The sequence below is a fragment of the Microcebus murinus genome, chromosome 1 (assembly GCF_040939455.1).
Source record: "Microcebus murinus isolate Inina chromosome 1, M.murinus_Inina_mat1.0, whole genome shotgun sequence".
Lineage (NCBI taxonomy): Eukaryota > Metazoa > Chordata > Mammalia > Primates > Cheirogaleidae > Microcebus > Microcebus murinus.
The window spans coordinates 2,971,470-2,996,014 of record NC_134104.1 but is presented as its reverse complement, the minus strand read 5'-3'; the positions used below and the strand labels follow the sequence as shown (position 1 = coordinate 2,996,014).

Sequence of the window (24,545 nt, the reverse complement as noted above, 5' to 3'; positions counted from 1 at the left end):
ATTTTTTGGATGTGAATCATCAAAGCTCCTGCAATCCCAGCCTCAGGCAAGTAAAGGACCTTTCTCCGTGTAAAGGCACCCGGTTCTCAGGTGTGCGTGGATGGAACTGCGTCCTGGAACCTCAAACTGTGGCAGTGATCCACTGAGATTGTTTTCCACGTGTAGGAATAGTACAACCCTTTTCGGGGGGTCACTGAGAGTGGGGCCACCCCCCACCCACCCCCTCGCTGTCCCTCACTGCATGGAATTCTCATGACTTCTGAACCGGCCCCTCTGCCCCCAGGAGACCCCAGACACTCTCCAGCCGCCCCCACCTGGGTGTCGTGGCAGCGCCGTGCAGAGGCCTGTCCGCACACACCCGCCCGGGCCGGCTCCGTGGCCTGGTGGGGGGGCGCTCACCCGGCCTGTGCCCGCAGATGCTGAGCTGCCTGGAGCACATGTTCCACGACCTCGGCCTGGCCAGGGACTTCAGCATCAACCCCATCACGCTCAAGCGGTGGCTGGTGAGTGCAGGCCTGCCCGGCCTCCTTGGGCACCTGGTGTCACCCTGTCACGTGGGGACAGATTATCTGGGCACTGTCCTGACAAGGGCCAGCGGTGGCAGTGTGTCCTCCGAGTTCTGGGAGGACACCGAGCCGCTCTCTGCCTGTCCTCACACCAGAGCGCTCTTCTCCCCCAGCTCCTGCTCGGACAAGCGAGGAGTAAGGGTGTCGTCAGGTGAGGCGACACATGCCCCAGCAGCAGCTGTGGGAGTGTGTGTGGGGTGTGTGTCTGGGAGTGTGTGTGTGCATGTGAGTGTATGTATGAGTGTGTGTGTGAGCGTGTGTGCATGTGAACATTGTGCATGTGAGCATGTGTGCATGTGAGCATGTGTGCACGTGAGCATTGTGCATGTGAGCGTGTATGCATGTGAGCGTTGTGCATGTGAGCGTGTGTGCACGTGAGCGTGTGCATGTCAGCATTGTGCATGTGAGCATGTGTGCACGTGAGCGTTGTGCATGTAAGCGTGTGTGCACGTGAGCATTGTGCATGTAAGCGTGTGTGCACATGAGCGTTGTGCATGTGAGCGTTGTGCATGTGAGCGTATGTGCATGTAAGCATTGTGCGTGGGAGTGTGTGCATGGGAGCGTGTGGGGTGTGAGTGTGTGCGGGGTGTGTGTGTGCATGTGAGCGTGTGTACTCGTGAGAGTGTGTTTAGCAACAGAGTTTTAAAAAAAATAAAGCACTGCTGGGGACAGAATATGAAAAGCCTCCTGAGGTTTCATGCTGCCCAGGGGCCCCGAGCCCCTTCTGGGGTCCCCTTGCCTCACGCCCTAGCTTCGTGCCCTAGTGTGGCTTGTCAGACATCTCCGGGGACACCCCGGTCCCCGACCCCGGGTGAAACCCTAGTGGGAGCTGCACCCCCACACCTGCCCCAGGAGCTGTGGGCACCCTCAGCTCTCAGCTGCCCGTCCAGACCTGGTGAACTTGGGGTGCACGAGGGCTTGGCGGGAGCACCCAAAGCCGTCGGCGGCCCCCGGGCAGCGTGGGGAGCAGGTGTGCAGCCCTCGCCTCTCCCGCAGCTCTGCGTGCACGACAACTACAGGAACAACCCGTTCCACAACTTCCGGCACTGCTTCTGCGTGGCGCAGATGATGTACAGCATGGTCTGGCTCTGCCGCCTCCAGGTGGGCCCTGCCGCCCTCACCCACCTCCGCTCTTGGGGGCGGCTTCCAGCCAGTGGCGGCTTCTGTCCCCCAAAAAAAGCATCAGCTGCCCCTCCCCATCCTGGGAAACACCCCATGCATTGCCATCGGCTGCCCCGGGGGGCGGGGCCGCGCCTGGGATGACATGAGCCAATGTCCTCACCTGCTCTCCCACCCCGCGGTGCGGCGGGCCCTTCCCACCGGGCCGGGAGGCTCCCGGGAGCCGGAGGGGCTTCGTCCCACCCGCATCACTCGTCTCCCCCCTGACTCCAGCCCCCCCCCACCCCATCCCACCTTTGGAGGGAAGAGGGCAAAACCCGTATTTTCCGATCCAGGAGAAGTTTTCCCAGATGGACATCTTGATCCTGATGACGGCGGCCATCTGCCACGACTTGGACCATCCAGGCTACAACAACACGTATGTGCGCGATTGTCTCTCTGTTTTCTCCTAAAATGCACCTGCCCGTCAGGGGAGAGCCCGCCAGCCCCAGACCAGTCTGCAGATGAGCTGTCGATAAAGGGCTCCCAGCCCCTAGCTCTGCCTCCATGGGACCCAGCTCCTGCTGGCTTGGGGACTTTGTCCAGGGCCTTGGGCCTCCCTGAGCAGGAACCTTCAGGGCAGTTAAACGCCAGGGACCACCACACCAGGGAGGTTATGGCTCCGTGCTCAGCACGAGCACCGCAGAGCCCTGGCGGTGCCGCCACCGCCACCCCGAGCAGAGAATGGGGCCACCCCCCAGCGATGGCTCTACAGCACGGGGACCCAGAGCACGCTGCTCCCGGGCAGCCTCGGCCTGCCGCCAGCAGGGCCGAGGCAGCATCAGGGCCGGAGCAGGGGGAGGAAGGAGCTGCAGAGGAACGGGGGCGAGGCCCATCCTGGGGAGAGGTCAGGGGAACAGGCCAACAGGCCAAGCTCTACGCGGTGTCGCTCTGCGACTGCCTCTGTCCACACAGCTGCAGGTCCTGGCCACGTGCACGGGTTTGGGTTCTCAGTGATGCATCCATCCTTTCTGTGGATTTGCATGTGTTTGTGGGGTGACGTCAAACATCCCTGAGAGCCCTGCCACCCTGTGCCAGCGTGGATTCCAAGGCGTGGCCGTGCACAGAGGCCTAGCCCACGGCCTCTGACGTGAAAGTGCAGCCTGGTTCTTCCCCTGGTGCCCGCCTTTGGCAGATATTAAAAATGGGACAGTTTTTTGCAAGAGGCTCAGGGCACCGTCCAGGGAGAACCCTGGGTTCCCAGCTGGTGTCTGTCTGGTAGGACTACACACACTTGGAGACCTCTGGTTACCCGGGCGGCAGAGGCCACGCACAGTTCCTCCCAGCCTCCCCGCCATGCAGGTGCCTGGGGAGGGCGCCTGAGCCTGCCCTTGCTCCCTCCGGCCCCCCAGGTACCAGATCAACGCCCGCACGGAGCTGGCGGTCCGCTACAATGACATCTCGCCGCTGGAGAACCACCACTGCGCCGTGGCCTTCCAGATCCTCTCCCAGCCCGAGTGCAACATCTTCTCCAACGTGCCGCCAGACGGGTTCAAGCAGATCCGACAGGTGCACCAACTGGGGTTGGGGACATTCGAAGTGGGGGGCAGAGCAGGAGCCCTCTCTCCAGTGGCTGGGGCTGCCACAAGCTCCTGGCACAGCAGAGCCCACCAGGGCCCTGGGGGACACACCCTCCTTCCCCACCCCCTTCAGGGCCCAGAGGGGAGCCCCGAGAGGAGGGCACTGTTGCCACGCACACGTGGCCGTCCACGGACCTGCACGTCCCAGCCACCATCTCATTCCACCTTCACCCCTCCCTGCAAGATGAGTCCTTAGTCCACTTTTCAGCCAGGAAGCTGAGGCTCAGAGAGGTTGGCTGGGTCACCTGCCTGGACGGACAGGTCTGCTGCACCCGGCCTGGTAGAGCTGGCCACTTCCCCGTAACCCCTAGCTGCTGTCACCTGCCACCCACAGCCCCATCAGCCCTGCCGCCACCTCAGATAAGGGACCTGTCCAATTCTTAGGACACAGTGGGAGGAGGGCGAGAGGGCACCTGCACAAGAGGAAGACTACCCAACCTCCCAAAAATAACACCCCCCTCCTCACGGGGCATCCCCATGGAACCCTAACTCTGTGCCCCACCCCCCAACGTTGACAGGGAGGAGAGGCCTTGCAGTGAGCTCTGGGAGAAGTGTAGTGGGTTGCCCTGTAGCCACCACTGTCCCCAAAAAAGATACATCCACCTCCTGCGAACATGATCTTATTTAGAGAAAGGGTCCTTCCATCTGTCCTTAAGATCTCTGGATCAGATTGGCATGGACTGCCCGGGTGGGCCCTAAGTCCAGTGACAAGTGTCCTTCTAAGACACAGAAGAGAAGACATGGGCACAGAGGCAAAGTCCCCGTGACAAGAGACGCAGAGATTGGAGCGATTCGGCCACAAGCCAGGAAACACCTGTGGCCACCAGGAGCTGGAGGAGATGAGGAAGGATCCACCCTCCTCTGGAGCCTTTGCCAGCACCTTGCCCTAGACCGCTGGCCTCCAGAACTGTGACCGGCCGGATCCCTGCTGCTTTGAGCCCCAGTCTGGGCCTGTGTGGCAGCCCCAGGAAGCCCACACAGGGAGCCGCCTTCTGCCACGCCACGGGTGCAGACCGCACCTGTTCCGAGTCCACACGGCCTTCCTTCCAGGCGCAGCTGGTAGACTTTAGAATCCAGTGCTGGGAAGACACTCCCCTCCCCCCGGAGAGCCGATAAGCTTCACTTTATCAGAGAGCGACAGCCCCACAGGCCATTGTCTCCCAGGAAGTTCGAAGCTGAGCGTAGTGCTTGCTTCGGTCATTATTGAATCTCCGATTCCTGGGACAGCTATCTCCTCTTTATCTGTGGGCTCTCTGGCCTCCTCCACGTTCATGCACCCCTGTCCGCATGTGCCACGAGTGGTTAGGATAAGCTCTCGCAGGTCTTCCTCTGCAGCAGGTAAAGGAGCAAAAGCGAAGACAGAATGCCACGGTCGCCGCTGCCACCCTGGCCGCTGCCCAGTGGGAGCCCCTCCGAAAACAGGACGTGGAGAACCCAAGCAAGCGAACACCCTCTTAGTGCAGGACTCGCCCCAGCGCAGGGTGTCAGAAGAGCACCCCAAAAAAGAAGGGGGGTGCCAGATCCGAGGAGTGGTCACTACATACAGCACCATCCCTACTATCCCCAGTCCCAGCCTCCGTGGGGACTCAAGGGTTGTCCTGCTGTAAATCCTTTCCCGACTTTAAGCACTGACTTTTTTCTAGAGGCAAAATCAGTTGTCCCAATTTTTAAAAATATTTTTGTCATTGAAGATTTGAGGTATAACTGGAAATTCACTAAAAATATAATTAAATCTTTACAGAAAAATTACCTAGTTCAAAATGCAAGCAGTGCCCCTCCCCCTTAAAATATACATTTGGGGCCGGGCAGGGTGGCTCACGCCTGTAATCCTAGCTCTCTGGGAGGCCGAGGTGGGTGGATTGCTCAAGGTCAGGAGTTCAAAACCAGCCTGAGCAAGAGCGAGACCCCCGTTTCTACTATAAATAGAAAGAAATTAATTGGCCAACTGATATATATATATAAAATTAGCTGGGCATGGTGGCGCATGCCTGTAGTCCCAGCTACTCGGGAGGCTGAGGCAGGAGGATCGCTTGAGCCCAGGAGTTTGAGGTTGCTGTGAGCTAGGCTGACGCCATGGCACTCACTCTAGCCTGGACAACAAAGCGAGACTCTGTCTCAAATATATATATATATACATTTGGGTTTACCTATATGGATTGATTTTGGTTTTGTATTTGATGCTTGTGGTTTTATTTTCTTGGAAAAGTAGAACACCATACTCTAGCTCAGAGATGTGTTCTGTAAATGTTTGTGGGATGGATAGGTGGGTGGGTGGATGGCTATTAACAGATGGGTGGATGAATGGATGGATGGACAAGTGAAAGGATGGATGGATGTGTGGAAGGATGGATGGATGGACAAGTGGATGGGTGGATGTGTGGATGGTTGGATGGATGGATGGTTGGGTGTGTGGATGGTTGGATGGGTGGATTCGTGGACAAGTGGGTGGATGGTTGGATGGGTGGATTCGTGGACAAGTGGATGGATGGATGGACAAGTGGATGGATAGGTGGACAAGTGGATGGATGGGTGGACAAGTGGATGGATGGGTGGGCAAGTGGATGGATGGGTGGATGGATGGGTGCGGATGGATGCATGGGCAAGTGGATGGATGGGTAGATGGATGGGTGTGGATGGATGCATGGGCAAGTGGATGGATGGGTAGATGGATGGGTGTGGATGGATGCATGGGCAAGTGGATGGATGGGTGGATGGATGGGTGTGGATGGATGCATGGGCAAGTGGATGGATGGGTGGATGGATGGGTGTGGATGGATGCATGGGCAAGTGGATGGATGGGTGGATGGATGGGTGTGGATGGATGCATGGGCAAGTGGATGGATGGGTGGATGGATGGGTGTGGATGGATGCATGGGCAAGTGGATGGATGGGTGGATGGATGGGTGTGGATGGATGCATGGGCAAGTGGATGGATGGGTAGATGGATGGGTGTGGATGGATGCATGGGCAAGTGGATGGATGGGTGGATGGATGGGTGCGGATGGATGGGTGGACAAGTGGATGGATGGGTGGATGGATGGGTGCGGATGGATGGGTGGACAAGTGGATGGATGGGTGGATGGACAAGTGGATAGATGGGTGCGGATGGATGCATGGGCAAGTGGATGGATGGGTGGACAAATGGATGGATGGGTGGATGGATGGGTGCGGATGGATGCATGGACAAGTGGATAGATGGGTGGACAAGTGGATGGATGGGTGGGTGGATGGATAGACGATGGATACATGCCGAGTTGGCATGAGGCTAAATGAAACGACATGTCGGGGCTCACCACACTGTAGGTACCTGTGGAATAATTGCTGAGATCGCGCCCTGTGTTGACGCTTTACCCTCTTCCTACGCAGGGAATGATCACATTAATCTTGGCCACCGACATGGCAAGGCATGCAGAAATCATGGATTCTTTCAAAGAAAAAATGGAGAATTTTGACTACAGCAATGAGGAGCACCTGACCCTGGTAGGTAGGCTGCTCTGCCTCCCGCGGGGCCGGCTGGCTGGGAGTCCCACCCCCAGCCCCGACGCAGACCAGCAAGCCTTGGAGTGAGGTGTCTGGGGACCTGGTTTTCAAGGTCAAGGCCTTCGCTAGGAGAGCCTGAGCGGGGCCTCGCCTGCTGGGGAGCTCTCCTTTGAGGCTGGGGCAGCACTCTCCGTTCCTCCATCTTTTTGACTGGAAGAACACACGAAGCCGACTGTGGCTCCTGGCCCTGGCTCCGCCGTGACGGCACCAAACACAGGGCCTCTCTGCGAGGACGGCTCGAGCCGGCCGGACCCCGCACTGCCCGATTCCTGCCCCCACCCCGGCGTCCCCTACAGCCAGGGCGGGGCCTCCCAAGGAGAAGGGCGCACTGAGTCCACCAGTGTCTGCCCGCTGCAAAGAGAAACGCACACGAGAACGCCCTGCCTGGCCTCCAGCGAGAAAGCGAATCTCGCGGGGTCTGGCCTGAGCAGCACGTGCACCTGCTGGCCTCCCCGTCCCAAAGTCCGTCCATCTTGCCACTTTCCGCGGCCAGAGAGGCTGCTTGACAGGGACACTCCTGTAGAGCAGGCTGAACGTCCCGCCACCCGGGCCCGGCGGGTCCAGTCTCTGGGGACCACGTCCCTGGGGAGCGGAAGGGCAGCTGATTCCCAAAGTCTGCACGAGAGGAGAGGCGCCCTGGGGGGATTCTGGAACTGGGCAGGGGGCCAAAGCACCCCCACGCCGGCCTGCCGAAGCCCCTTCCCTGAGAGGGAGCCAGGGACAGAGGCGTCGGGGTGGCCCCCAGCAAGCAGGGTGTCCTTGTCCTGACAGTCGCGTGGAGTGCAGAGGCCACGCCTTGTCCTCGGAGGTGTGGGAAGGGCTGGAGGGGCGATCATGGGGGGGGGGCGGTTTCCAGAGATGGTCATGGTGTCACCGGGGGCTCCGTCCTCCCTCCGGGATGCCAAGAGAGGCCAGGGAAGAGGTGGGCCGCAGCCGGGTGCGAGGGGCTCGGTCTGGCAATGCACCAAACCGGAAGCTGCCACGAGCCTCCAGGAGCCCAGGCAGGTGCACAGGCCGGAGCAGACGCTGCCTCCTCCCAGGGTTCCGTCTTGTCCCACAGAACGGGCCCCGGGCCACGGTCCGGCGACAGGCGGCACAGACCGGGCTCGCCCTGCCTCGGGGAGCCCGGACGGAGGCACATGCCTCTGTGGACACGAGGGCAGCTGGCAGGGATAGTCCTGAGTGACAAGAGGTCCCCAAGGGGGCAGTGGGGGCAGGATGGGGTGTGCGTGGGAGTGCGGCCGGCGGAACCTGGGGCCTTAGCTCCCCGAGACTGCGATGCCCTGGCGTGCACCCGGTCTGGGGGGCAGCTCCCCCAGCCCACCCGACGAAGGCTGTAACTGCCTCTGGTCCACCCCGGCCTCCCCCGGAGGAGACAAAGAAAGGCCTGGGTCGCCACCCGGGCCCAGCAAGGAAGGGCGGTGAGGGGACGGGTAACGGGGCAGCTGGTCCTCTGAGGTCCTGCTGAGGCTGGTGGCGTGGATCTGCTGTGCCTCGTGCAGACGCCGAGCTGAACTGAGCTGTCCCTCGCCAAATCACGTTCCCCAAGCCAACAGGCAGATTCGGGGCCCCAGGCTCAAGGCCATGTGCCTCGCAGAGCCCGAGCAGCAGCCAGCACTCTGCTCTGGAAGGCCGGTGATTCCAGGTGGCAGTCATTTGTGCCTGGCACAAGGCAAGGCCGAGGGACACCAGCCCCGGAGGCGGGGCCTGGCTGGTTCAGGTGGAAACGCCTTGGCTGGATCCTCTGGCCTATCTCCCACTCAAGTGCCCACCGTGTGCCCCGTCCTCAGGCTCGGCAGGAGCCTGGTCTCCTCCACCTGCTCAGGACGCGAGAAACGTGCCCATCTGGGAGGAGCACTAGGCAGGGTGCGCCGGGCACGGGGCAGGGCCTGGGGACGCAGTCTGGGCTGGGGCGCCAGGAGAGCTGGAGGGAGGGGACCCGAGCGGGACCTGGAAGGTCCATGTGCATTGGAGGGAGGGAGCACGTCCTGCCTCAGTTACCCTCAGCCCAGCCCCCCACCCCTCCGCCTGCCTGTGACTGCCGGTCCAGACCTGACGGGCAGCCTGAGGTTGTCCCGCCCTCCTGTGCCTAAATGCCAGTCTCTTTTTCCAGCTGAAGATGATTTTGATAAAATGCTGCGACATCTCTAACGAGGTCCGGCCCATGGAAGTCGCGGAGCCGTGGGTGGACTGTTTATTGGAAGAGTATTTTATGCAGGTAAGAGTCTTGCAAAGGGCCGTGAGTGGTGGCTCACACCTGTAATCCTAGCACTCTGGGAGGCCAAGGTGGGAGGATCGCTCAAGGTCAGGAGTTCGAAATCAGCCTGAGCAAGAAGGAGACCCCCGTCTCTACTAAAAATAGAAAGAAATTAGCCGGACAACTAAAATATATATAGAAAAAATTAGCCGGGCGCATGGTAGCGCATGCCTGTAGTCCCAGCTACCCGGGAGGCTGAGGCAGGAGGATCGCTTGAGTCCAGGAGTTGCAGGTTGCTGTGAGCTAGGCTGACGCCACAGCACTCACTCTAGCCCAGGCAAGAGAGTGAGACTGTCTCAAAAAATAAAAATAAAAAAGGAGTCTTGCAAAGCAGTCAAACCCATGGTCACCCCTCAGCCCCATTTAGCAAGGCCGTGTTTGGAGGGCGCCAGCGTGGGTGGGGGAGGGGACGGCCTGCTCGCTCCCACCCAGCGGCGTCACCAGCCGCCGGAAAGCCTCTGGAAACGGAATAGGTCGTAACTCGAGACCCGAAAGGCAGCGACAGCCCAGAACAGCGAATGTTGCCAAGTTGCCACCCGTCACCACTAAGCGAGCCGCCTTCGGGGATGGGCTCGTCAGCACACGGCCTGGAAGTCAAGAAGCAGGACCGGGGGCGGGCGGCGGCAGCGCGGGTGGTGGCACTGAGGCTGGCTCTCCCTGTCATGCCGGCACGCCCTGGCGCGGCGTGGTTGGCTGTCGGCGAATCAGCTCGCTTGGCCTTTCCCTAAGAAGGGCGAGCGCACCGCGGCCCCCGTTCGTGGGATCTCTGTCCCTAACGTCGCCGCCTGCTGCGCTCCCCGCAGAGCGACCGCGAGAAGTCGGAGGGCCTCCCGGTGGCCCCGTTCATGGACCGGGACAAAGTGACCAAAGCGACGGCCCAGATTGGGTTCATCAAGTTTGTGCTGATCCCCATGTTCGAGACAGTGACCAAGGTGAGTAGCTGTCGTCGCACGCCAAGGCCCGACCCCGACAAATACACACAGGCGTGTGCTCATACACATGCACAGGCACAGCACACACGTGTGCACACATACACGCGAGCCCTGAGACGCCTCCTCGCCCTGCTCTCACGGTCGCCGCTCTCCAGGCCATTTCCCTGGCTCCCCTGCAGCCCGGCCCCACCCCCAGCCGCCTCGCTGGGCCATCAGGGCTCTCCCCCCTCCCCTGAGTCACCCCTGCTGACCTCAGGGCCCAGCGGGCAGCACGGCTGCGTCCGTTGACCTCCTGGGCTCCATCCGCGTCCCACCATCAGGCCGTGTTGTCACCCCTCGAGGAACCAGCCGGGATCAGTGACCTCAGGTTGTTCGCCCCAGAGCCCAGGTCCCTGCCTTCCCCCACCCGGCGGTGGCCCTGTCTGCCCACTGTGCCGTCCCGTCCAGCTCCCTGCAGGGCCCCCGGGCTGCCTGTGACCGCTTGCCGAGGCCCCCACCTCGACCCCCGAACACGTCTAAAACTCACCCTCTCGTCCCCGACTCTCCTCACCCAGCACGACTGGGACCGAGGCTGCGGGGAGCTCAGACCTGCACCCCCTCCCTTCCCAGGACCCCCAGCCCCGTGGCCTCTGCAGACTCCTCTTCCCTGCACCTTCATAAGAACTTCCGAACCTGCCCCCGGCCCTTGGGGGCCCAGAAGGCAGGCCCACTCCCAGGGCAGCAGTGCTAGACATAGATCGGGAGCCTGGAGCCGGGGACAGTGGCTGGCACAAGGGTCCCGGGAGGCAGGAATGGCCAGTGCCTCCGCACCCCGGCCAGTTGGGTTTCCCCAGAGGCCCCAACCCCGGAGGCCACCAAAAGTGCCATGGGGAGGGCGTGCATGTCCCGTGGGCTCCGCTGCACGCAGAACACCCAACACCTGCTTTCCCAAGCGTCCGTCGCCCTCGGGCCGGCGCGCCGTCTGAGCGAGCGGTCTGTCCCCAGCTCTTCCCCGCAGTCGAGGAGCTCATGCTGCGGCCGCTGTGGGAGTCCCGGGACCACTACGAGGAGTTGAAGCGGGCCGACGACGCCATGAAAGAGGTCAGACGGGGGTCGCCGGGCAGTCCTCCTCCTCCAGGCAGGCCGCCGGGCCCCTCCTCCAGACCCTGGGCGTTGCCCGCAGGGCTGTGCTGACCGTGGCCCCGCAGCCGGGAGCACCTCTGCTCCACCAAAAGCCGGGCCCAATAAAACCGGGGAACCCGTGAGCTCCCAGAAACCCTGGCCGCATCTGCCAGGAGGGGCCGTGCGTGCTCCGTGCTCCTTCCGGGGAGTTTGCTCGCACCCCACTCGCACCCAGGCATGCTCGGGTCTCCGCACGGCCGTGAGGGCCCCTCCCAGCAGGCCCGCCCCTCCCCCGGGCCCAGGCCTGATGTGGTCGGAGGAGGACATGGCGTGAGAAGGGACGCTGCCCTCGGCCACCCACGTCTGGCTCCCGGGCACCTCTCAGGCGTCAGGGAGGCCGGGCCTGGCTGTGGGCTGCCGTGGGGTGGACGCCATCCTTTGAGACAGGCTCAGGTGTGCAGGTCAGAGCAGGGGAGGCCTCCGCAGCCCCCACCTGTCCCCGAGTGCCCCGCCCACCCTCCTGCCCGCCTCTCCCTGGGGCCGACGCGGCTAGAACAGCGTCCCCAGCCGCCCACACCTTGTCCCGACCCCTGTCTATGCCCTGACCCCTGCCAGGCCACCCTCAGGCAGGGCGTCCCCAGCCAGGGCCCCCACGAGGGCCGAGGGTGACGGGGAAGGGGGAGAGGGGCCGTCCCGCAGAGCCCTGTGGTGCGTCTGGGCGCGGGGGGCCACAGGCAGAAGCCGCCACTGTCGCTCGCCCCGGGTCCCGGCGCTGACCGGCCTTCTCCGCGCTCTGTCCAGCTACAGAAACGGACGGAGAGCCTGACGTCCGGGGGCCCCGAGACGTCCAGAGAGGACAGCAGAGATGTGAGCAGAGGCGAAGGTGAGGCTGCGCGGAGCTGTCCCGCTGGGCACGGCAGTTCAGACCCAGGCGGGAGGGCCAAGAACCCCAGAAGGAAGGGCGGGAGCAGAGCGGGAATGGACGGAGGGGGGAGAACATCTGAATTCCGGGATTCTTTGAACGAGCGAGACTTTTACCCCTCGCACGTAATGGTTAGAATTAGGCTCTGAAAGGAGAACATACTTTAGTTAGTAGAAAAGCAAATAATCAGCATATGCACTTTTAAAAAGTGCATACGGGCCGGGCGCGGTGGCTCACGCCTGTGATCCTAGCACGCTGGGAGGCCGAGGTGGGCGGATTGTTTGAGCTCAGGAATTAGAGACCAGCCTGAGCAAGAGCAAGACCCCGTCTCTACTATAAATAGAAACAAATTAATTGGCCAACTAATATATATATAGAAAAAATTAGCCGGGCATGGTGGCGCATGCCTGTAGTCCCAGCTACTGGGGAGGCTGAGGCAGGAGGATCACTTGAGCCCAGGAGTCTGAGGTTGCCATGAGCTAGGCTGATGCCACAGCACTCTAGCCTGGGGGGCAACAGAGTGAGACTCTGTCTCAAAAAAAATTGAATTAATTAATTAAAAATAAATAAATAAATGCAAACTAGGTTCTGATAGGACAACATACTTCAGTTAATAGAGAAGCATCAACAATCATCATATGCAGTTTTTAAAAGTGCATTCGAAGCACTTAAGCTTTAAAGCTTTTCAAGAATAAAGTACTTGCGTCGCGCTGCGTGCTCTCCTCTGCACTTGTCGACACCGGCCACTCCTCCTGTCCACGCGGGACTCGGAAGTGGCCCCCTCGGCCCCCTCGTAATCAGCTCGCACCATCCACAAGTGCAGCGGGCGATTCCAGAGCCTCTCGGCTTGCCAGGCGCAAGGCCCAGGGCCCGAGAAGGCGGGCTCGGTTTGCGAGGGGAGCAGGGCCGGGCGTTGGCGTCCGGCACGCCCTGCGGTGGGGCCGAGCTCTGCCGCCTGCAAGCTGAGCCACATGCACGGTGTCTCGGCCTCTCTGAACCCCAGAGCCCCGAGCTCCAGGCGAGCGGCAGTGACCCCCTTCCCGCTGCCGTCTCGGCAATCCGACGAGCAGAGCGCGGGGCCGTGGGAAGTGCTCGCGAAATGCTGGCATCTGATTTGTAAGCCCGATTATGCTGAGGGACCCGTGTTGTTTTATTTTGCCTAAACGTGTGCGGCAGTGTGTCTGCTGGCCTCGTTCTTTTAAGTGCTCTGAGTGTGATCCTGTGACGTGTGTGATGCTGCCTGCGCGTGCTCGGTGCCCGCAAAAACAAACCCGCAGTCGTCTTCCTTCCCCCGCAGCCCGCTCCTGAGGACAGCAGAGGCCGCGGCCGCCACTCCCGTGCCCCGTGGGGAACGCCGCTCTCCGCGCCCGGCGCCGGCACCACGCTTCCTGGGGACCGTTTTGTTCACCGAAACACAAAGGAATCCATGACACTGTACAGAATTTTTATTTTTAAACTGGCTTTTAAATAATATATTCTTATACAGAAACGGGTACTGTGCTTTTTTCTCCTTTGGTGGAGTCGTGTATCCCGGAGGTGCAAGTTCTCCGTGGCGGCGAAGGATTCTGTGCTTGTCCGCGGGTGCGAGTCAGAGCAGGCCCCCGGCGTGCCACGACACGTACACGCGTGTAGATCCACATTAAATGTCACCACGGTGCCCTGCGCGCGGGGACCTGCCGTGTCCCGGGTTTCTGAACGGGAGACGTGGCTGCCGTGGGTGTCACAGCAGAGGCACGCCCCACGGGGGACAGGCGTCACCGGGGCCCTTTGCAGGGAGGTGGGACTTACGTTTAAGTCCTCAGGCAGGGAAAGGCATGGGGGGCTCTCGGGGAGGAGAGCTGCCCCTTCCTTCTCGTCCTTGCATGGGGACATCCCGGTGGCACCGTGCCCACACGGGGGCCGCCCTCTGCGTGTCCGTGCTCCAGCTTCTGCTCCCGCCCGCGATGGCAGCACACGCCTGCACTCTATTCGCGACCACTGTGCACGCTTGGACTGCTGGAGCCTCGATTTGTAAAAAGCCGGGAAACACCTGCCGAGTGTCTTCCCGGGCCACGGCTCCTTCCCTGGTCCCCACCCCATCCCCCGCCCCTCCGGGACACAGTCACCTCCCAACAGCCCCCGCCCTGAAGAGCTGGTCTTTGTAGGCCACTTGCACAGCCCGAGCTCTGTAGACCTGTCACGGGTGTTGGGGTTCTGTTTCCTCCCAGCATGTGCTCCCTTTGGGTGAATTCCAGAATATTTCTTCCCGTCTTGGAATAATTCTTTTTATTTATTTTTTTTGTGAGACAGAGTCTCGCTTTGTTGCCCAGGCTACAGTGAGTGACGTGGCGTCAGCCTAGCTCACAGCAACCTCAAATTCCTGGGCTCAAGCGATCCTCCTGCCTCAGCCTCCCGAGTAGCTGGGACTACAGGCATGCGCCACCACGCCCGGCTAATTTTTTCTATATATATTAGTTGGCCAATTAATTTCTTTCTATTTATAGTAGAGACAGGGTCTCACTCTTGCTCAGGCTGGTTTCGAATTCCTGGCCTCGAGCAATCCGCCCGCCTCGGCTTCCCAGAGTGCCAGGATTACAGGTGTGAGCCACCACACCCGGCCAGAATAATTCATTTTGACCTATAAAAATTCTCATCTCTTCTTGAATCCAGCTCGGTGTAGATGGGAACTGTGAGTTCTACACCTCTTCTTGTTTCCGCTGCTATTTTTCATTTCAATCCTGCTAAAGCCTATATATATATATCTATAGATGTATATATATGGCAACCTTGGTGCAAATACAGCCGGAATGAGGGCGTGCAGACGCGGACGCCCTTGGCCTCCACGTCATCCTAGGTGGAAGGTTCGCTGCCTGCTGCCTTCGTCGGTGAGCGGGCTCTGCAATGTGCTCATGTACCGTGAACGCCCGCCCCCCCCCCCGCCAAGCTGGCCCCTGCAATGCGTCCTGGAACCTTACGCTGGCAAACACACACGCCTACAGACACGTAACCCCGGCAGCACACCTGTACCAACAGGTGATACACATCCGCGCACACGCTCTGCACTTCAGCACCTCGCCCGTTTGGGGCTGTACCGTGTCCTGGAGCAACACGAACAACCGCTCACATGGTGCAAGAGAAGGCGTAGGTGCTGAGAAGGTGCGGCAGCGCCTACAACAGGCCCCGGCTCCCGCGAGGCCAGCCTGGTGTCCGTTAGTGGGTCCCTCGGAAACTGGCACGGGAGCACCCGGCTGCCCAGGACATGCTTCCTGAGCCGTCTGCTCTGAAAATGCTTCCGTGCTGCAGGCACCTCCTTCCTGCAGGCTGAGCCGGGCGATGAGCCCCAGCCTGAGTCGCTTTGCACGGGGGCGGGTCCCCTCCCTTCAGGCTGCAGAGAAATCCCACCAGCCAGCCCCCGTTGCACAGAGCAGCCCCCAGAGCGCCATGGTCTGAGGCCTTGTCCACCCTGGTCAGCCTGGACGCTCAGAGCCTGTCCCCAAAGCACCCACACTGGCCAGCTGAGTCGGTGGCTGCACGTGGCCCTGGGGGCACAAGGGAGTCAGGTGTGCCCACGGCCCCAGGTGGCACCCATGCCGCAGCACCCAGCCCTGGGGGTGGGCCAGCGAGAGGAACGAGCCTGAAGACAGAAAGGCACCCGGAAGACGGAGCCCAACCTGACCAAGACTCTGGGGTGGGCCGACTCCACCACGGTTCAGGACAGGGCACTTCCTAGGGAACTTTCTTCCTGCCCGACGGTCGGTGTTCACTCAGCATAAAGGATAAGAATGTTTGGCCGGGCGCGGTGGCTCACGCCTGTAATCCTAGCACTCCGGGAGGCCGAGGCGGGAGGATCACTCAAGGTCAGGAGTTCGAAACCAGCCTGAGCAAGAGCGAGACCCCGTCTCTACTAAAAGTAGAAAGAAATTAATTGGCCAGCTAAAAATATATAGAAAAAATTAGCCGGGCATGGTGGCGCATGCCTGTAGTCCCAGCTACTCGGGAGGCTGAGGCAGGAGGATTGCTTGAGCCCAAGAGTTTGAGGTTGCTGTGAGCTAGGCTGACGCCACGGCACTCACTCTAGCCCGGGCAACAGAGTGAGACTCTGTATCAAAAATAAAAAGAGGCTTGAGGACACAGACAGCCGGCTCCTGAAGCCGCCCCGCCTGTGAACCTTGTGACGGGCCCCTCAGGCCTGCATCCCCCCTGGCTGCCCCCCCGGGTGGAGGCCCGGGACCCGGCATGCAGTGGGTGCTCAGGACAGAGTGAATGTCGGTGGCTCTGGCTGGCACCTGGTCGGCCCGTGGGCCCCACGGCCGCCCTCCTCTCCCTGGGGAAGGCGGGCCTGTCCGCCGGGCCCGCAGCCTCACAGCCCAGACCCGAGGCTGCCCGGGCGCCTGGTGCCCTCCTGCTCCGAAGGCTCATGCAGCTGGGACAGGCGGCCCCAGGAAAGGTCCGGAACCTTCATCTCTCCCCAGGCGTGGCCGGGCCTTGGTTGCATTGCTCAGGAAACTCCCGCGTCCCCCTCCACAGGGCCTCTCCGCCGGGGGCGGGCAGACGGCACCGAGGCAAGCCGGGAGCCTGGTCGCCAAGCCTGAAGCCACACCTGCTGCCCGCCACTGCTCGGCTGCCCAGGTGGAGCTGGGATTCAGGCCAAATCGCACCTGGGCCGGGGGAGAGGGGAGAGAGGGCATTTCTTATCATTTTTCCTGTAGTTTCCAAATTTCCTACAATTAATGGCTTTCCTTTTTATCAATAAAATAAATCAATTATATTTTCACTGTAAAAACGGGGTGTGGAAATGGCGGTGCTCAGCCACAGGGACCAGCCTGGGGTGTGAAGATGAAGTCTGAGATCGGCGTGTCCGGGAGCCCCCACCGCCAGGCACTGCGGTGCCGTCTGCCCAGGCCGCCGAGACAGAGCACCGGAGGCTGGCGGCTGACAAATGGCAGAGACTCAACATAGTTCGGGGGCGGCAGGTGCGAGGCCCGGGTGCGGCGGATTCAGCGTCCAGCGAGGGCTCTTCCCGGTCGCGGCCGGCGCCTGCCCACCGTGGTCTCTGTGGTGCAAGGGCCAGGGAGCTCTGGGGGACCTGGTCCCGTCCATGAGGCTCCCCAAGACCCAATCCCCAACCCCACCCCCACCCCCAACACCATCACCTTGGCGGTGAGATTCCAACACGGCAGACAGAAACATTCAGGCCACAGCCGCAGCCGCTGAAAGAAAGGCAGGAAGGACCCTCCCTGGAGCCTTTGCCAGGAGCGTGGCCCTGCCGACACCTGACCCACTGTTTTGAGCCACCGGGTTTGTATTACTCGGTCCCAGCGTCCCTAGGAAACGTGTGCAAGTCTTTACTGCACGAGCAATCCCAGCGCTCATCCCAGCCCCGCGCGTCCGCAGTAGGGGCTGCACCCGGAGCCCCACACGTGGCAGCTCCGTCGGCCCTGGCTGCCAGCCTCCAGGTGCACAGCTGTCAGTAGCAACCCTGAGTGCCCCCATTTTGCAGGCAGGGACACTGAGGCACAGAGAGGGGTCTGAGAGCTGCTGAGGCTCAGAGCAGGCTGGTGGCAAGGACCCCTCCCGGATGCCTTTCTTGGGGGCCACGTGCCCAGGCGTGGGTGCAGAGCCCAGCAATGGGGACAGGGAGACAGGATGATGGACAGGCCTGCAGCGGGTCAGGGTTGAGGCCCAAGAGGCCCCCGGCAAATGCACAGCAGAGAGGAGTGGGCCATCTGGAGAGTCCCCACGCTGTGGTACAGCCAGAGGCTGGGCTGGGCCCCGCAGTGAGCAGACAGGCGTCCCCACGCAAGGGTGGAGATGAACGAATGGGCCATAGTTAATTTACGTGCCAGCTCGGCTGGGCCGCAGTGCCCACAGCTGATTCTGGGTGTTTCTGTAAGGGAGTCCTGCGAGCATGAGATCCGCATTTACACAGGTGGAATCCAGCAGACTGCCCTCCCTGCTTGGGGTGGGCCTCGCCCAATCAGGCGAAGCCCTGGGTAGATCAAAGTCTGCCGACTCGACCCAGCAAGGACCCGCTAGCGGGCGCCTGCGGAGGAGGCAGCAGCTCCTCTCCCGGCTCCAGCTGCCGGCCTCACCCGTCAGATTTCCGACCTGCCCGGCTCCATAATCACATTCCCTAACATCAGTCTCTCTCTCTGTGCACACGCACACACACACACACACACACACACACATGCGCACACACACACACATGCACACGTCCTGTTGGTATGTTTCTCTGCAGAAGCCCAGCGAGAGCAGCCGGGGCCCCAGAGGGTGGGGACAGAGCAGGGTGGGGCAGCCAGGGACTCGCACAGGGTCCAGGCCACCCTCCTTCTCTCAGAGGCTGTTTCTGAAGTGCCTCCCTGCACCACAGGAGGGTGACAAGGAGGGCGCCCTACCGTCTGAGTCACGCAGGGGACGGGAGAGGGTGTGGGAGAAGGGCTGGTCTGCAGGCTCGGGCCCGGGGGCCACCAGAGGAGTCCCTGGTGCGTCGTCCCAGCCCCTGTGAGGCTGTGGAGGGGACTCCTTGCCTAAGCAGCTTAAGAGGAAGAGACAGAGGGGGTCCGCTGGCTCTACGCTCAGATGCACCTTCCTCCGGGAAGCCTCCCCTGACTGCCTGGGTGGAGCTCAGTGCCCTTCCCGAATCCCGGTGCGTGGGCTCAGCCCTAGCCCGGGGTTACAGTGCCAACTGTAGGAGTGTCAGCTTTCTGGTCACAGGCAAGCCCCCGGCCAGCAGGGTCTGTTCGCTGCTGTATAACTAGGGCCAGCACCAGACTGGCATCGGGCTGGGGCCAAATGACCAGGAGAGGCCAGGGGCGCTCCCCAGCCCCTTGCACTGACTTGACAATCAACAATCAGAGGCCCATTCCTTCCCCACCCCCCCGGAAAACAATTTCCCTCCCCAGCTGCCCAGGAGCCACCCAGGGCAGTCAGTGCCTGCCTCCTGACACTTGCGGGGGGCCCAGGAGCTCTAGGCTGGGGGAGAGCCCTGGGTTCCCAGCATTGGCTCTGTCTGCCTTGTCCTCACCTGTCCCCACCTGCCCCCACCTGGCTCCATGACCTTGAGCTTGTCCTCCCGACCTCCCCTCTTGGCGGCCTCATCCATCTCATGAGCAGCTGCGCTGGGCCAGCGCTCTCCGGCCCCGGCTGCCCCTGAGGCCATCTGCGGGCGCTGAGCCTCGCCGCCCCCCAGGGCCCGACTCCTGAGGTCTGCGAGGGCTGCAGTCTCTGCTCTCCGAGCTTCGAGAGTGTTCCGGGGCCAGGCCTAGGGGAACTGCTGCACTGGGGTGTCTCCTGGATTCCGTCTTTTCTGACCCTCTGCGGTCACAGTTGCCCCCGGTGTCTATGACGTGGGATGAAAGGGTGCAAGAGGAAGAAGGAGGGAGGGAGGGAGGACCTAACTGTTTTCGGGGAGCATCCTGGTTTGGCAGTGGGTCTTCTCAGGGGCTCTGCTCTGGTAGGGAACAAGTAGAAAGCGGTGTTGTCCCTGGGGGCATCTCGTGGGGACAGAGCCAGCCTGTCCCCCCTCCCCCTTCCTGTCCTTCTCTGGGCATAAGGACATTGAAGTGCGGCCCGTACCACAGAGTCCAGGCGTCTCCCCACACCAGCATCTGAGGAGTTAAGCTGAAAAGACAAAACCGCCCCGGCTCTCTGCCCGCCGTACCTGAAGGACAAGGGCCCACAGACGACTGCTAACCGGCTTTGCTGCAGCAATTTCTTTCTTGGCATCGGGGACAGCTTAAACCATCAAATTAACAACCTCACTGGAGGAACAAGCTGTTCGCCACAACCAGGTGACCCTAATTAGCTACCGGTTAACTTTCGACCCTCCCATCATCTCAGCTCCGGGGCTGCCAGATCGCTGTCGGATGCGGCCACGTCCCTCGCACCCGCAGCCGTGAGGACCCCTGTCCCCCCGCACCCCCCGTGATCTATTCCGTCCTCCCCAGCGGGTGGTCTGGGAGCCGCACGGACCGAGTGTCTGTGTCCCCCCCATCAAATTCCCGTGTTGTCATAGGAACTACAGTAATAGGGTACTGGGCAGGTGGGAGGGGGGAGGGGGTGGGTATATACATACATAATGAGTGAGATGTGCACCATCTGGGGGATGGTCATGCTGGAGACTCAGACTTGTGGGGGGAGGGGGGCAAGGGCATTTATTGAAACCTTAAAATCTGTACCCCCATAATATGCCGAAATAAATAAATAAATAAATAAAGACAAAAAAAAATCCCGTGTTGTCAACCTCACCCCCAAGGTGCTGGCGTTAGGATGTGGGGCCGGGGGGTGGCGAGGTCTCTGGGGTGGTGCCTTATAAAAGGGACCCCACGGAGCTCCCTCGCCCCTTCCCCACGCGAGGACACACAGGAAGGAGCCCTCACGGGACCCGGCCCCGCCGGCACCCAGATCTCCGGCTCCAGACTCTCCGACAGGGAGGGGTAACACCTGTTGCGGGTGAGCCGCCGGCTGTGGCCTCTGCGGGCGCCCGAGCTGTGCAGGCCGCACGCTCCGCCGCCTTCCCGCCTCTTTCTGCTGGCGTCAGGTCATCTACGGCTGCCGTGACCAGTTACCTTGCGGAAAACAACGCAGGTCTATTCTCCTGCAGCTCTGGAAGATAGAAGCCCCAAGTCAGTCTCGCTGGACTGCAGCCAAGCCGTCAGCTGCTTTCCGGAGGCTCCAGAGGAAAACTCTGCCCTTTCTGGCTTCCAGAGGCCACCACGTCCTCGGCTGGTGGCTGCTTCCTCCCCTGGAAAGCACATCATTTTCGGTCCGTCTCTCCTGTCTCCCCCTCCCTGCTCTCCCCCTCCCGCCCCTGCCTCCCTCCTCTGAGGCCCTGCGAGGACAGACGCCCACAGCCCTGTCTTAAATGCAGAGCTTGGTGCACCTGCAAAGCCCCCTGTGCCGTGTAAACACGCATTCCCAGGCTCCAGGGACGAGGGTGTGCACAGCGTGGGGGGCGGCCTTGCTCTGTCCACCACCTTGCTCAGGTAGCATGTTGCGGGGGATCTTTCCTGGCCTCAGCCCTGCCCCCACCTCCAGGCCTCTCTCTCCCCTTCGGGCTTTACTGTCCCTCGTCGCACTCCAGGGTGACCAACCATCCCCTGTGCCCAGGGCTCAGGGGCTTTCTCTGTACAAGAACTTTCAATACAAAACCCATGGTTTTCAGGAAAGTCCCAGGCAAACTGGCCCGAGGTGGCCGTTCTGTCACCAGCTCTCATGCTACTGATTTTACCGACCGTCTTGTCTGTGACCAGTCTCCCTACCCCTTGTTTTGCTTCGTGTTTATCCAGCCCGAGACCTTCCCGTGCCTGAGACGCTGCCCTCGGACAGCGCAAGGCCGGGCGCCGTGTGCCCCTACAATCCCACTCTGGGGCCGAGACCCGCCAGGCGGCCTCATTCCACCTGTGCAGCCGTTCTCTAACCTCCTACCTGGCCCCGTGTACACAGGGTCAGCCGATGCGCCCACAGCTCCCGGGCCCGCCTGGGGCTGGTTGCAGGGTATGTCCGCCGGCCGGTGCAGCTGTTGCTTTGTAGAATTGCAGGACACTGGCCACCAGAATGGTGCTGACATGCTGGTTTGGGGCGGTTCAAATTGCTTGTGTAGACAGACAAAATGTAATTTCCTGGGACCCTGCACACACCAGGGACCTGCAGCCAGAACCAGTTGGGGCTCAATGGTCACTTGCTGGACCGATGCATGCACTGAGTTTGTGATTGCTCACCGAAAGAATCCCGTGAAAAAAAGGAACCATCGTGCAATTGTGCTGGGGGAGGAGGTGGAGAGCTGCTGGGGTGGGCAGGTATGTTTGTGCAATGAGTGTACATGTGTGTGCTCTTACATGCGTGCATCTGCCCACGCACTACCCAGCTAGCCCTGCTCCCCGAGAACAGAGGGAAGGAGAGCTGAAAAGATGCAAAGACGCCAAGCCTGCTTCCTTGGCAGGGTTCTCAGCCCTGGCAGAGAACAGAGTAAACACAAGGAACATGTGGGCCCCATTAAGGAACAAAGAGACAGGTGTGCCAGGGAGGCGGCAGGGGTGGCCAGCTGGTCCCTCCCAGAGCAGCAGGACGGGGCGCAAAGACCCAGGCAACAGCTGACGATAACGGTGGCAATGAGAATTCTGGACTAATTTCCTGCTGGTTTTATTAAAAGCCATTTTATCCAAAAATCCAAAATGCACGGGGCATGCTGATCAGAATGTAACAGAAGGAAACATGAAGCGGCCGTGCATGCGGACCCCTCTGCCATTCTCCCTGCGCGGCTGGGTGACAACCAGAGAGCCCTGTTAATAGCTGCCATGTGTCCCGCCAGTGCCGAGGCAGCCCCCGCCCGGGACACACAGGTCCCCACTGCCCAGCACGCAGTCGCCCCGCTGACTCCGCGGCTGTCTCTGCAGGCCACAGCCGCCAGGGGCATGCGGTGGCCCATGTGCTGACCACAGCCCGCCGACCGGGAAGGAACCACACGGAACAGTGCCCTGGGACAGGCCTTGCTCCCGTGGGAGCCGCCACTCTGCAAGGAGCCGGCAGGACCCAGTCTGAACCGTGCCGCCCTGCTCTGCTCTTGGGTCCAGGACTGCTCGCCTCCCGTGTCCATTTCCGGGGGCCACTGTAAGAAACCGCCGCAAGCTCGGCGCTTAGACAACAGAGGTTGAGCATGCTTAGACAACAGGATTCTCACGGTCCCGCGGCAGGAGTCAGAGGTCAGAGGTCAGGGTGTCAGCGGGGCTGTCCTCCCCCAGAGGGGGCAGGGCAAGGTGCTCCCCTGTACCCCACGGCTTCCAGGGGGGACCCAGCAACCTCTGGAGTTGGTTGGCTTGTGGCCGCGTCACGCCCGTCCCTGCCTCTGACTCCACTCGGCCTTCTCCTCTGCGTGCTGTGTCCAAATTCCCCTCTTCTTACAAGGACACGAGTCGTGGGGTTAGGGCCCAGCCGGCTGCGGAACAACCTCATCTCAACTGGACCACATCGGCAAGGATCCTGTTTCCAAATGAGGTCACAGTCACCAGAGCTGGTGGCCGGCACCTGGACACACCATTTTAGGGGGACAGGATTCAACTCACCACGCCCGTGGTCTCAGCTTTCCTGCTGCCAGCGTCCACCTCTCGGGCTGTTGTGGGGTTTCGATAAAACCCAGTAATGCCAGGCGAGTGCTGTGTGCCGTGTCCGGCCGCCACCCCCGGCCTCCCTCCGGGGCCTGCCGCGGCCTCTCCTTCCCGGGCAGAGGTGGGCTTGCTGGTGTGGCCTGTTTCCTCTCGCCCGGGCTTCCCCAAGCAAGCCAGGACCCGAGGCAGGCGGAAGGCGGGTGCCTGGGACAGGCAGAGAGCGGCGGACACAGGTGCGCGGAGATCCGGGACAGCCAGCAAGGCCTCTCCGCGAGGACGAGGGTATCTCGGGGCGCTGGCTCCAGGGTGACACAAAAGGGGGACTGATGGAAATGGGGCAGAAGGAAGAGGTGACAGGGTGGTGAGAACCCAGGAAAACAAATGATGACCACGGCATCCTCTGCTCGGACAAACCAACCGGAGAGTTCGCTGTCGGCCCCTGGACGTGCATGGAGAGTCTATGAGTCAGCACTCGGCCCAGACCCCGTGGCTTGAGCGCAACGTTTTTATTTATCAGGGCTCTGTGGGCCGACTGGGCAGAGCTCCGGTCTGGCCCAGCACGGCTGGAGCTGGCTGGTCCACGGCGGCCTCACCCACGCGCCTGGCAGTTGGTTCCATGGCAGCTGGAGATCCAACCATGCGTGGTCTGTGACAGTGTGGCTGGCAAACGTGGTTCATTCTCCCAGTGACAAGTGGTTGCCAGCAGCCAGGGAACATAAGCACTTTTCCTGCCTCGACATACACATTTTCTTACGTCCCAGGGGCCAGAGCCGGTCGCATGGCCAAGCCCACATTTAAGGGGCGGGACGGACTCCACTCCGGGACAGAGGTGCTGCGGGAGTTTATGGCCATGTTTGCAACCTGCCGGGGCGAGACAGCTGGGGCCGGAAAGCTCAGCTGGAGGCCTGGCTTCCACTGTCACCTGTTCCCGCCTCCTCTCCTACCAAGCCGAGGCCCCCACCCCACCCCACCCCACCCCACACACTTTTTCTAACACTCCCCAGAGTTACCGACACAGGTGTCAGGGCAGGCCACAGACCCGGGGAAGAGCGGCTGAAAAGTTGACCTGACTTTCTGATGCCGTTATCCTAGAACTCCCACAGAGCGATTTCAACCTCTAAGACTCTTGAACCCTTCTGTGTGCTCTTTGGAGAGATCACCTGAGACCCGCTGTGACTCCAGGTCAGCTCTCCCCAGAGCCCAGGGCTCTGTGGTCCCACCTGGTAGAAGCCTCAGCACCTGCCAAGACTGGAGAGCAGGCAGCAGGTGAATATCTTGTATCTGGTAGCACTTTGCCCCACAGCTTTACACATACCGTGTTTCCCCAAAAATAAGACCCACCCATACAATAAGCCCTAGCAGGATTTCTAAGCATTTGTGCAATAGAAGCCCTACCCGGAAAATA

The 24,545-nt window shown here is 61.1% G+C and overlaps 1 protein-coding gene across 1 annotated transcript in view; it reads left to right on the top strand.

Moving 5' to 3' along the window:
• Nucleotides 1-13,536, top strand: part of PDE9A (phosphodiesterase 9A) — a 94,102-nt gene extending 80,566 nt beyond the window's left edge. Inside the window, exons 10-19 of the mRNA XM_075999951.1 lie at nucleotides 417-503; nucleotides 1,563-1,667; nucleotides 2,021-2,103; nucleotides 3,077-3,233; nucleotides 6,671-6,784; nucleotides 8,958-9,062; nucleotides 9,905-10,033; nucleotides 11,018-11,113; nucleotides 11,936-12,017; nucleotides 13,354-13,536. Of these exons, the coding sequence (XP_075856066.1) occupies nucleotides 417-503; nucleotides 1,563-1,667; nucleotides 2,021-2,103; nucleotides 3,077-3,233; nucleotides 6,671-6,784; nucleotides 8,958-9,062; nucleotides 9,905-10,033; nucleotides 11,018-11,113; nucleotides 11,936-12,017; nucleotides 13,354-13,364 (969 nt within the window). The 3' untranslated portion in view covers nucleotides 13,365-13,536. The remainder of the gene's footprint in view (nucleotides 1-416; nucleotides 504-1,562; nucleotides 1,668-2,020; nucleotides 2,104-3,076; nucleotides 3,234-6,670; nucleotides 6,785-8,957; nucleotides 9,063-9,904; nucleotides 10,034-11,017; nucleotides 11,114-11,935; nucleotides 12,018-13,353) is intronic.
• The last annotated feature ends 11,009 nt before the right edge of the window (nucleotides 13,537-24,545 follow it).